At 47.7% G+C, this 13,467-nt stretch overlaps 1 protein-coding gene across 2 annotated transcripts in view; it reads left to right on the top strand.

Moving 5' to 3' along the window:
* The window catches only part of CACNA1E (calcium voltage-gated channel subunit alpha1 E), a 309,331-nt gene that overhangs the window by 283,589 nt on the left and 12,275 nt on the right, over positions 1-13,467 (top strand). For both annotated transcript variants that reach the window (XM_042976069.1, XM_042976070.1), the window contains exons 38-43: positions 227-354; positions 5,507-5,603; positions 7,662-7,767; positions 8,631-8,738; positions 9,305-9,405; positions 9,690-9,796. In XM_042976069.1, the coding sequence (XP_042832003.1) occupies positions 227-354; positions 5,507-5,603; positions 7,662-7,767; positions 8,631-8,738; positions 9,305-9,405; positions 9,690-9,796 (647 nt within the window). The remainder of the gene's footprint in view (positions 1-226; positions 355-5,506; positions 5,604-7,661; positions 7,768-8,630; positions 8,739-9,304; positions 9,406-9,689; positions 9,797-13,467) is intronic.

Raw genomic sequence — 13,467 nt, 5'->3', positions numbered from 1 at the left:
TGTGGGGTTCTTTCCAAATATAAAGTGGCATGGAAGAGTGAAATAATACACAGTGAAATGTGTGGAAATTCTGATGAAAACATGTGGCATTCAACAAGATGAATAGGGCTTTAGTTAGGAACTTCGGCCTCACACACTTTTGAATTCTTTATTGGCCTTGAAACCTGTTTTACTGTGTTAGGTTTGTTTGCACTACTTAACTCTTCTTCTCCCCCATGCCCTCCAGATGCTCAACCTGTTTGTGGCCGTCATCATGGACAACTTTGAGTACCTGACTCGGGACTCATCCATCCTAGGGCCTCACCACTTGGACGAGTTTGTCCGCGTCTGGGCAGAATATGACAGAGCTGCATGGTGCGTAGGCCTCTCGACCATCCCAGTGGGGCCCATATCAAGGGCCTGTGGGGTTCCCAAGGAAGGGGTTGGAACCAGAGCCACCTAAAGGTCTGCCTGTTACAGAAGGAGAGGAGATTCCTCTCAGTCCTGGCCTGGGGAAGAGCTCAGGCCCTCAGATTGGCTCTGGTATCCAGCCAGCCAACAAAAACATAGCTTCTTTATCTTCCTTTTCCCTCTCATTCCTTCTGTGACAGGCCTTCCTTTTCTTTGCCAATCTCATCACACAGTCTGCACCTCAGAGTGCTTGGTTTCAATCACCAGAGGGGCTTCCAGTAATCTTTTTCTTTTTCTTCCCTACCAGTGGTTAGTGGACTCCTTTGAGTCATTGGGGCGGGGAGAGGGGTGGGTTGACAGGGGTCTTCTGGGCCAGAACATCTGGCCATCACAGTAAGTGACATTAGCATTTTATCTCACTCATCCCTCTCGAAAGACATGGTTTGAGATTGACTAAAATTATGTAGAAAACTGAGCAGGCTGTTCTTCCAACTGATCCCCTAAACACTTAAGGATTTTTATATACAGAATTGAATTAAATGGCAGGAATTTGCATGAATAACCTCCCCCGATTTCTTTCACCGTCCAGTATTTCTCAGATGATGTGCCTCCTGGGCTTCCGAGCAGGGGTTGGCAAACTTCAGCTTCAAGGCTAAACATGGTCCACTGCCTGTTTGTGTGAGTAAAGCTTATTAGAACACAGCCATCCACTCATTTATGTATAGTCTGTGGCAGCTTTCACACCATAAGGAAGAGTTGTGTAGTTGTGACAAAGACAGTGTGACCCTCAAAATACAAAGCATTACCTGATCCTTTACCAAATAAGTTTGCCGATCCCTGCTTTAGAGGACAGAAACAGCATTTTGGCCCCTCACGGTTGAGGACAGGGTGACTATTCTATAAGCACTTCCTTCACAGGAACTTTTCTGTCCCATGTCATTTTAGTTCTAGGATCTTATCTCACCAATCTACCCATTCTGGTCCCCCTCTGAAAATACTACAAGAAATGCCATCCTTCACAGGAATGGCCCACGTTGCTTCCACCTGGAGCCCCTTCATAATCTGAGACTCATCCTAAAATCTTCCCTCCTGTGAGGCTGTTGAACTTGGGTCAAATGTCAGAAGAGTGAATCAGAATTCCTCTTCCCCTCAGTAATTATTAATGACTTAGGGCACAGAGTTCCCTAAATCCATTCCTATTACGATGGCTGAGCAACAGCTTTTCCTCTCTGGATCTACTTTCTGGTAGATGGGCTGCTTAGAAAGCCATGGGTGCTGTGCTAGAGGGAATGTAGCCAGGGCTTGCATCAAATCAGCCCTGTGGCCTTGGACAAGTCACTTAACTACTCTGAGCTTCCTCATCTGTAAATGGTGTTGATACCTGCCTGCTTTGAAGGGTGGTAGTAGGGATGATATGAAATCATGTATGTAACTGTTGTTATAACTGACAATAACTATACAGGAAAACAACCAGAAACTATGGAAAATTGGTTTGGAAAGCATGGATGGCCATGGGATTGGGAGCCTGAGAAGGGATGTCTTCACTCAACCTGAGAGGAGAACTGCTAGCAGAGAAGTTCATTGCTCACCTGGCCTCACTCAGGTGTCTTTAGCTCTCTGAAACCACAGCTTCCTGTGCTTTCATATTATCTTGGGACCCAAATACTATGTGCATTAAATGTGTTCCTCCCGACTCATTCTGGCTGCTGGGAAGAAATGATTCCATGAGGACTAAAACAAACAAACAAAAAACCAAAAAAAAACCGTGAGACTCAGATATAGGAGCTGTGAGAGAGCAAAAATAGAATGGAGAATCTCTTCTGCTTTGAAATTCACAGCGTCATGTTCTGGTTAGAGTTTCATTGGCCTTCTTTTTGGGATACAGGGGAAAGAACTAACAGGGATAACGTGAGCCAATGTGTTCAAAAAGAAGACTCATACAGGATGCAGGGAACACCAGCCTATAGGCAGTACCAACCCACCCGCATCCCAATCTCAGTAAGAAACAAAGAGCAAATGGTTAAATGAACTTCCTCTCAAGAATCAAGAGACTTGAAGTACCGATGAGCTGTTATTTAGAAAAAGAGGAGGAATTAACACCAAAATCAAAAAAAGGCTGGAACGAGTAAAGCTGGGGCAAAGCCTCACGTGGCTGCTGTCAAGGACTGGATGCTCAGAGGTGAACATGTGTGTTTATAATTTCCAGTGGAAACCGTGGTCCATACTGGGATGTTGCTTCCTTGTTGTGGTCTCTGAAAGAGCAGATGCTGTAGTTGCTGAAAAGGAATCAGTTGTTGATTCTGTCCTTCTCACGGAAAGCCAGGACTCTCTAGCAGGCCCTTGTGAAAGAAGGTTGGCGAGATAGGTCACCTTGTTCCTGGAATTCTGGCTGGATCTGACCAGGCTGCCTGTGGGCTGGCCAGCAGGAGCAGAGCCGGAGGGAGAGTGTCCACGGCTCCCTCCCAGGCTGCTCTCCCAGCACAGATCCACGCGGGCTCCCACCGAGGGAGCAGAGCTCGCCCAAGCTGAACTCGGGAACAATATGCCACCAAGAGAAGCAAAGCCCTTTGCAAATTCCCTTGTGCCAACTGAGCTCCTTGCTAATTAGCCTAATGGGAAATTTGTCTCTCACAGTCTGCGGAAAGATGCTGACTTCCCACTGCCCCTGACAAGCGGGTCTGAGTAACTGACTGTAATCAATGTCTGCGAAAAGCAAACAGTTGGGCAGTCCACTTCACGGCAGCCTGGCATCTGCTCTTGACAGCTGTCAGAGGCATTTGTGTGAACTCTCAGGCTGTGCTCTTCAAGGCCTGGCTCGAGCCAGAGTCCATTTTCTGCATCTGACGAAGTGTGGGCCAGATAGGTGTCTCTGGGTGCTCTTGGTCATGCAGCAGCCCCTCTGGGCACTGGACGGGTTCTGATTTCCTTAGAAAATTGGGGGCAGTGCAGTTCAGCAAGGTGATGGTTCTCTGAGGCTCACTGCTCTCCGTCTCTCCTGGTTGGGTTTTACCAGGCCGGAGGGAAAAAGCTGCTCTCCCTCTTCCAGCCCTCAACATCATGGCTAAACTGTCCTGTCTTCCCCACCCTTCTCTGAGTGTCCTATTAACCCACCTGTGCTTCCTTTACAGCGGCAGGATCCCGTATAAGGATATGTACAAATTAGTGCGGGTGATCTCGCCGCCTCTGGGCCTGGGAGAGAACTGCCCCTACAGGGTGGCTTGCAAGGTTTGCCTCCCAGTCCCCAGCCATGACCGGCGGTGGGGTGCCACTTCGAACCCACCTCTCCGTTCTGCTCCACCACCGCTGCGCCACATGAGGGAACCTTCATGTTGCTTTCCTTTGAGTTTAAAGAGGTCCAAACACTCCCAGAACCAGCAGCTGTTACAGAAGGAAGAAGGGCACATTTTGGGGGGAAGACAGAAAAAAGGACTTGATATGGAAGGCCGATTTGACCTCTCTCACTTTTCTGCACATGCACACACTCAGTCATGTGTACACACACACAAACACACACACACACACACACACACACACACACACACACACACACACACACTGTCTCTCTCCCTCTCCCCACTCCATCTTAATCTGTAGATTTCACCAGAAGGACCTCCCGTCCTCCAGAGAATGCAGACATCTTCACTGGAGAACAGAGAACCTCCTTTTGGTGAAAAGCAGCAGCATCCTCCCATGTGCAATTTAGCAAAATGTGATTCTAGTTGTCCCTACCTTTGCCCATTCTCCAGCCCCTGGATAGTTTGGTCAGAAAGGACTGTAAAAGCCTGAGGACAGAAAGGAGGGGAGAAACCATAATGAATCAGGGCAGGAGGTGAGAGTGGTAAGCGAGGGTAGACTTGGGGTGTGTAGAAGAATGCAGTAGCTCAGGGGGTCTGTGAAGGTCTCTGCAGGGCAGCGGAGGCTCCCGAGCAGATTTCTTGCCTTAGGGGTCTTATGTGTAGCGTTGAGGGGATCGAGGGGGCCTGTCATAACTGCGACATCACTGCTTGTTTGTGAGACCAAGGACATTGCTCAGGGGCACATAGGACCCCCTCTTCAACTCTGCCAGACCCTGGGAACTGGAACAGGAGCGGCTCTGCCAAGCCACCGTCCGAGGCCAAACCCGCTAGCTAAGGAAGCATCTCCTGGTGCCGCAGGAGAGAAGGGTGGGCTCTCTGGGCGTAGCTCGGTCCGGCAGCTGGCAGAAGACTTAGGCCCAGGAAGATGCCAGCCAGGGCAATGGGAAGGAGCTGGCGTGGGGTGGTGACACAGTGATTCCTGTACTCAGGAGGCCAAACAGCTGCCTCTGCTGAGACTCTTTAAACTCCGCCCCGGTGAAACCTGCAGCCGCATGTGGGGAGAGCCGGGAGGGCAGCATGGCATGCAAGATGCTCTTCCTCCTCCTGGTTTGGTTTCTTCTGTCCCCAGCATGCCATTGCCCTGGGGCATGCCCGGAGTAGAGAGCACTCTTCCCCGCAGAGCCAGGTGGAAGCAACCGGCCGGCTCCGAAAAGCAGCGCGCCACTTTCAGTGCAAGTTGCCGCCTCCTTTCGCACACACACCACAGAGGGGGATACACGATGTTCCGCCTGTGGGTTCAGAGGAGGAGAAGGGCCTGACATGCAGGTCGGGGCCCCGCCCCAGCTGGGGCCAGAAATCCTAACCCGTGGCTGGAGCACCGTCTATCCGTTTTATACCGCTCGCACACAGCCCTGGGAATTGAAAACAGGCTTGTGTTGTATGGAGGATGGCTAGAGTGAGTAGCGAAGTAGGTAACAATCGACCACGAGGAGAAAACGCGTCCCCATGACTACGCAGCAGAGTCACGGGGACCAGAGGCTGCCACCAACGTTCCCGGGTCTGTGTGGGGCGTGATATAAATCCGCACCAGGATGGAGTCCCGTGTACGATTTGCCTCGATTAACAGGTTTCCTATTCTTTTTCTGTTTGTCCATTTTGTTTTGTTTCTCTTCTCCTGTTCTCTGTATTATTTTGTTTGTTTTGTTTTGGCTCTCTGGGAATGCCTGTTCTCCTTTCCTCCTGGTCTGCATCCTTCTCCTCACTTCCTTCCCTGCCCTGCCCACCCACCCCGTCTCCACTTACCACCCCTCCATGAGCAGTGGCCGCATCCATTACACTGAGATGTATGAAATGCTGACTCTCATGTCACCACCGCTAGGCCTCGGCAAGAGATGTCCCTCCAAAGTGGCATATAAGGTAGACCACCCCTTCCTTTGTTCTGGGCTAGAGACCAACAGGAGGGAGGCCAGAACATGGGGAGGAAGCTGGGCCGGGGAGGCGGAGGAGGGAACCAAGGGGAAAAGGAATGATGAGGTCAAAGGGCAAGGAAGGTTCCTGGAAGTATGGAGTCCCGAAACAATATGAGGAATGATTGGCAAGAGTCTTCACCGTGGGGCTTGTTATGTGTTCTTCTGCGTGTCTCCAAGCGTGTGGCTTCTTGTGAGCAGATGACTAGAAAGGAAGTGTTAAGTAGCGTGTTTGCTCAGAGGAGGCAGAGTGGTGGCCTGCAGGATAGCATATATGGGCAAGAAGGAAGCGAACAGCAAAACTGCTATCAGAGCCTAGAAAAAACCTCCAATCAGATAAGCTGAGGAAATGATGCAGAAATTTGTCTAAACATGGTTCATTTTTAGGAGAGAGGCAAACCCTTAATGCATGTCTTCTTCTTTGATAGAGGAAGGAACTGTGACATGGTTCCTTCTAGGTATTAGAAAAAAAGAAGAACGCGACTTCTAGGATACATGATGAAGGATCCAGGCCCCTTCCCCCACCAGCCCAGCTGCCCGGTTCTCTTGTCAGTACAAGGGAAAAGGTGACATTGGGCACAAGTTGCACTCAGCATTAGATTTGCATTATTGGCATGACTGATTTGGGGGCTGGCCCTGGAGTTATGGGTGGATTCCCCATGGCTTGCTCAGAGCAGCAGCATACATTGGAAGTCACCCGCCATTAGGGTACACAGAGCTTTGGGGCCTGATTTTTTTTCCTCCACCCATTAGTAATAGTTACTGTTTGGTGTTTAGACTGACCCAGAACTCTGGAGCTCTTTCATCTAGGAATATACCACAGCAATGTGGCCACTTCTCTAGAAGCTTAAGGAAGTGGGAGAGAGATGGAACTCAGATACAAACAAGAAACTGACTTTACACTCTAAGACATCATGTCTGTAGAATCACATTAGGCCAGATGTTCCACTGGAGCATTAGAGATCCTGCCTTGGGAAGAGACATGTCCCTCCCTGCTAGGCTGGTGGTTCTGCCAGAGGACCTGCTGCTGCTGCTGCCTCCAACTTGTACAGCTCCAGAGAGCATCTCCTTGGAACAGGGCCCTTGAGGGCCCAGTACATGGCTCTTCATGTGCAGCTTATGGGCTGGCATCCTTTTTGCTCATGATGGCCACATCCCAAAGTACCAGGTGGTAGAATGTGGCCTTGAGTTTTTTGAATGTCGGGGATGAAGCTTGGCGGGTTGAAGGGGCGTGGGGACTGGAGGAAAAGTTAAAGGATTCCAAAAGCAATATACTCTCTGGAAAGTGGATTTGGCCATTTCAGTTTGATCCCTTCTTTTGGGTGAGGGGAACAAGGCCTGCCCACTCTGCTCCTGCCTTGGTCACCCTTCTCTCATTCTCTCTCCTCTGCTGTTCCCAGCTTTCTTCCCCTGTACCCTGTTTGCACTCTCCTCCTTTTCCATCCTGCTCCACCTCATCCACCTTTGGATAAGTTGGACTTATGCATGTTCAATCACGTGCTGGCAAATTTCACCTTTTAAAGACTCAAAAAGGGGGGCATCAGGATGCATATTTCAACAGATAAGCAAAGCAAAATCTCTCCCATCACTACCTTTCCATGTGAGTTTTGGGGGTATCCATGGGACAAGGGGAAAGAGAGAGCAGCCTTGCATCAGGGAATGGAGCCACCTCCCAGAGCTGACTCCTTTCTCTGAGCCATTTCTTTTAGAAATCACTTTCCATCCCTATTAAAGACATTCTTAGGACCATGGAGGAGTCCTCAAGAATGATTAGTCCTCCTTCTTTTGGAATTTGGCAACATTCTCGGGGGGGGGGGGGTGGGGGGAACTAAACAGCAGCAAATGAGCCATAAGTGAGAAGCAGGGAGAGGAGGTGGGACCGGGGATGGGGAATCCTTGCCCTTCTTTTTTGTCTCAGCATTGACCTCCACACTTTTCTTCTCTTCTCACCAAGGTTTCTTTCGATATTTTTTTCCCTCCTGCTCTTTCTTTTCTCTCTTTCGCACAGAGGTTGGTCCTGATGAATATGCCAGTAGCTGAGGACATGACAGTCCACTTCACCTCCACACTCATGGCTCTGATACGGACAGCACTGGACATCAAAATCGCCAAAGGTAAGCCAGGAAAGGAAAATGGGACTCTGGAACGACTCACCCAAGGTGGCACAGGACAGAGCTGTTTGAACATTGCATCCATCTGACAATGTCGTGATCTGAAAATCAACTATCAGGGTCTAGTTTCACCTCTGACCCAATCACTATAATGTCTGCCATTTCTTCCTGGAAAATAAATGACTGGTCTGACAATCTCTAAGGCTCCTTTCAGCTTTACCAGGATGTGGTCTTCAGTGAATGGTACATAGTAGGCATCTTAGAAATATTTGTTTATTGAACAAATGAGTTTTAATTTTGTTCTTTTTGTTTCTTATGTGGTATCTCTAATGCTCTGGAAGGTTTGTGGCAGATACCATCAGGGCCGTTCTTTGCTCTTCTTGATTTCCGGTTCAGTGATTTAGGAGAAAAAAGGTTTATTACTTCCAGATGGGCATCCAGCCTTCCTGCTCTTGCCTGATCCAAATCCTTCTTAAAATCAGGTCACTCAGACTATGGAGTCAGAGTTGCCAGAAGAATGGATGTATGTATAATGAGGCAGGGGAGGTTCCTTGTGGCTCTTTTCATCTTTCCCTCTGATATATTAAGCACCTGGGAGGTATTTCAAATGAATGAGGAAGCTGATCTTGGTCTTGGGGCCTCAGATCTTGTGGCAGGATATCCCTGAGTCACTAAAAATGGGAGCCAAAATGTGTTCTGCTTCTTCAGCAGAAAGACGTGGTATTACAAGATCCACTATCACGAAGTGCCAAGATTTCCTCTGAGACTATGAGGTGCCATGCTGATTCAGCTCCTCCCCCCACCTGCTCCCTCGGTACTGGTTATTTGTATGTCTTTTTTATTTACTGAAGTTTATTTTATTCTAGGTGGTGCAGACAGACAGCAGCTAGACTCAGAACTACAAAAGGAGACCCTGGCCATCTGGCCTCACCTATCCCAGAAGATGCTAGATCTGCTCGTGCCCATGCCCAAAGGTGTGGGTCTCCTCCTGGGTGTCGTTGTCACTTTGAGCTCAGCATACCAAGGCCACATCTTTTAGGACACTGAGTGATCAAGGAGATAAGGGAAGGTTGCTCTTTTATTCTTAGGAAACCCAAATCTCCCACTCCTTAATCCCTTTGGCATGAATTGAAAACATTTTCTCAAGATAGGTCACTGTAGTTGTGGGTGAAACTTCTTGGGTGCATAGCTCTCTCCCTACCCATAATACTGTTCAGCAAACCCTCATGCAGGTGGGAATAGGGTGCCGTTACTTAGGCATGGAAATTTAGACCAGTGGAGGTGATGCCTACTTACTGTGGTTTCTCATCAGTACCCCTACTCTCACTGGGTGGCTATGGAAGCTCCCAAAGATAGATGTGCAACCTAGTCACTTTGTATCCTCAGGGTCTGGTGCATGTGGAGCTCTCAATAAATACTGGCTAGGTGGATGGCTGAGGGAGCAAACCTGGTTCAAAGAATGGGGAAGCTTGTGAGGTATCCTCACTCTCTGCCACCTGTCTTCTCCCTGTTCCCTTCCATGCCACATTTGTGTTTTTAGCCTCTGACCTGACTGTGGGCAAAATCTATGCAGCAATGATGATCATGGACTACTATAAACAGAGTAAGGTGAAGAAGCAGAGGCAGCAGCTGGAGGAACAGGTGAGGGTCACTGACAGTATGGGAGGTGGGTGGGCCGTGAGGAGTCACAGGACTCCCTATAGGGACGGGCCTATGCATAGCTGGGGCACAGTGCCCTGCAAGTGCTTAGAAGCAGAGGTAGGGGTGCAGTGTCCAGGAACTTTCTAGTTGTGGGGATTAGAAACCCAGTGGATCAGAGTATCAGGCATGTTCCTATCTTACCCAAGTGAATTGTATTCCCCACTCCACCAACACACCCCAGGGTCATATGAGTTCCTTTTTCCTCCTTCCTACTTTTAACACAGAAAAACGCACCCATGTTCCAGCGCATGGAGCCTTCATCTCTGCCTCAGGAGATCATTGCTAATGCCAAAGCCCTGCCTTATCTCCAGCAGGACCCTGTCTCAGGCTTGTGAGTATAACCAATGGGTCCACAGCTGCCCTGTTTGCATCCTGTCACCCATGCCATTGTGCAGGCCCAGAAATGCCCCAGAAATAATAGTCTGAGCCAAATGACCCTTTCTCTGAGGTGAAGACGTTTTTTATTTTTATTTATGTATTTAATTTTTTTAATGTTTATTTTTGATAGAAAGAGACAGAGTGCAAGTGGGGGAGGGGCAGAGAGGGAGACACAGAATCTGAAGCAGGATCCAAGCTGTCAGCGCTGAGCCCGATGTGGGGCCCAAACTCACAAAGGAAGTTGGACACCTGACCGACTGAGCCACCCAGGTGCCCCATTACAATTTTTATTTTAAAATGGTTATTCAGCAGGGGTAATAAAAGGCAGACAATGCATATTTGGTATTGTGGCCAGCTCAAGAGACAGCACTGGGAATGGGCAAAGGAAAAAGGGCATAAGTTAGTGTCATCATTCAAACAAATAAGAAATTGGACATTAAATTAGCTGCCGAAGCTGAACTGGAATTTAAGTTTGTTGTTCCTAACCTCTAGAGTATTCCCACTACGGTGCTATCTGTAATGAACAAAAGCAACCTTAGATCAGGCACAAAAAAAAAAAAAAAAAAGATGTGTATATTGGAAGCAGAAACAAAACCTCAATTAAGGAATTTGTCAACTCTTCTGAGTTACAAGCCTTAGCCCCTACTTGTTAGTCATAAATGCTTTATTATACCATCCCTATCTCATTATAACATGGTTTTTCTCTCCTCAACAAGCATGTACAAGTACCCAAAGGGCAGAAATTCCTCTACCCCATGTAAATGAGGTTTTGTTGTTGGGTTTAACCCAGTCCTGGTTCTCATGGAGCCAATAATGACTAAATATCATGACTTTAGGAATCATCAGGGGAATGAAAGCTATTTGGAGTCTCTCACCATGAGTTCCTTTCTGCCTGTGGTGTTGGACGCCTGTTTTTGAAAAACATTGATTTCAGAGGTCATAATCCAACACATTTACAAGAGAAGCAAAGGACCAACACCATGACCAAGGCAATTCCTCATTTTTACAAATATTTGATGTGATGAGGTAGCAAGGTATGGATTCTCCTGTCTACACAAAACCGGCAGATGTTTATCTTTGATCTGTGAGGGAAGGAGGTATGCCTGGAGCAGTGGAACCTTCCCAGTGGAAGGGTGTGCAGCATTTTTCAAGAGTCCTTGGCTTAGAAAGGAGGCCACCCCTCTACCTAGACCTCTCTCACCGAAACATTTTGCTCTACATAACTCCCATATGGCATCAGTCCAACTTCTCTCTGTTTATTGATTCATTTACTCATTGATTTGACCAATATTTATTAAAACCCAATATGATGGAAAAGCTGGCTCAGGCACTAAGTATTTAGCAGTCAACATGATCACAGTCCCTATGGAGACAAATCCTGAAAAAGAAATTTACAAAAGTGATGAAAGTTCAAATGGAGAAGGGTCGCCTATTGGAATACCACAGGAGGGAAGCAGCACACCTGGTCGGGGGGTCAGGGAAGTCTCTCTGCGGAAGTAATGTTTAAATGAGACTCAGAGGCATGTTCTTCAAGAGAAGGGAGAAGGTGATAAGCTTCAGGAGCCTGATGGCTGGCTGGAGCACAGAGAGCGCAGTGAGGCAGCAGGTGACGAACTCCACTGGGGCCAGCACATGGGAGCATTATAAATGGGATACGGGAGTGGGGTTTTACTCATCAGTGTGACATGATCAGACTTGAACTTTTCAAAGATCATTCTTGAATCCAGTGTGGGCTTGGATCAGAGGGGAGGAGTTTGAGAGACAGTACTGCTTTTGGTATGTGACTGCAATTGTGTAAATTATTAATGACTGTTCCTTAGACTAACAAGAGGGAGATGGGGAAAGATGCAAAGACTTGAAATATTATCAGTAGGGAGACTGGATGGGAGTTGGTGATTGATTTGCCTCAGGGAGTAAAGGAGGGGGAAAAATAAAAGATGACCCCCAAGTTTCTGGCATGAGCCTTTGGGATCGATGTTGGCACATGTCCTGAAAGGGGGACATTGGTCCCTCCGTACCTTCTGCCCTTACTGAGCTTACACCTGGTGGGAAGCCAGTCATGAAACACAATTATTGGAAAGAAGAAAAGCTGTCATTTTCAGTCATTTGTATAGGAAGAAAACAGCGTGGCAGAATCTGAGTCCATGTGAAAAGGGTACCTGCCAGTTCCAGCAGAGGGAGAGATCAGAGAGCATTTACTTAACAAAGTGAATTTTGAAGGATGAACTCAAAGTAACATGAACAGAGTTTGTGGAGGGCAGAGGAGTTGGAGAGAAGCATTCTGTTCTCTGGGAACAGCCTGTATTAACATCTTGAGGCAGAAAGAAGCCGGGTGGGCACATTCAGTGAACTTAAGAGCATGAAATTCAGGAGCGGGGGGTGAAGGGCAAGAGGAAGCTGGAAAAACAGGAACTAGATCATGAGCAGCCATGTTCCAGACTTTATCCTAACGATGAGAAGACAGACAAGGTTTTTAAAGTAGGAAGCCAATTCTCGGTTGAAGTTAGTCAACTCTGAGGTTGTTCAGTGATTCCAAGGGTCCTCTCTACCTATTAGGGATTCTGTGATTCCTCATACAGCAGTGCCTATCCTACTCCTAGTGGTTCTCAGGAGAAGACACGCTGAGTAAGATGAGTAACATGTAAGCAGGTCATTTAAATATCAGATCACTCTGTATCAGTTGTGAAAATTCAGCAAACCTCCTCCCGGCAGCAAGGGGCCAGACAGGGGGGATGACTCTCTGCTCTTCAGATCTCTCCTTGTGATCCAAGTCAAGGTAAGATTGTGCCTATGGATTATTTTCAAGTAACTGGAACCCCTTGTTTATGCCTCAAATTTTCCAGTGGATGCATTCATGAGTACAGTAGACTCAACCATGAAAGGGCTCTTCCTCGTAGCTCCACCATTACTCAGAGCTGTGGCCCAGCCCCTGACCTTCTTCCCACGATCAGGAAGCCCACTCTGCATCCTTGAGTAGGTCAGAGGGCACCTGTTATTTTACAGCAGCTATCTTCTCAGGAAAGACTGGCTATCTCTTTTTCTCCTAACCTGCCCCGTGGATCCCATTGGCTAAGAGTGTCCACAGGTACCCAACAGTGGTTTAATATCAGGCACACAGGGACAGCTGTCCATACCTTTCATTCAGAGGCCTCTTACCTCATCACCACTCAAGCATCCCCCTACATAGCCATCAACCCAGAAGTTACCACCTCCTCACCAGCACCTCTGAGATCACTCCACACGTTCATAAACCAACAGATACTATGTCTGGCACAGTCGTCCTTCAATAAATGTTCATAGCATTGAATTGTTTAGTTTGGCCAGGGATGTTGGCACAATAAAACCATATTTCTACTGAAACTGGAGGAAATTTTTTAAAAGACCATGACTGCTTAATATTTAAACAAATTGTTCGCTGTTTAAACTATGGCATTTTTTTTCTGCTGAAGGGAGAAACTGAGCAGAAACAGGTTTGCAATCCAGCATTGGTCTTCCATATGGCTGAGTGTGACAAATAATGTCATTTGTCACAGATACACCAGTCACCAGCAGAATACTGAATGGTTCCCAACACAGGTTGAAAACAGTGGTTTCTCCAGTTTCTCCTTTCCAATGCTTTTTTTT

Source organism: Panthera tigris, chromosome F3 (assembly GCF_018350195.1).
Source record: "Panthera tigris isolate Pti1 chromosome F3, P.tigris_Pti1_mat1.1, whole genome shotgun sequence".
Classification (NCBI taxonomy): Eukaryota; Metazoa; Chordata; class Mammalia; order Carnivora; family Felidae; genus Panthera; species Panthera tigris.
The sequence above is the reverse complement of the archived record's forward strand: the minus strand, read 5'-3'. Positions and strand labels throughout refer to the sequence as shown.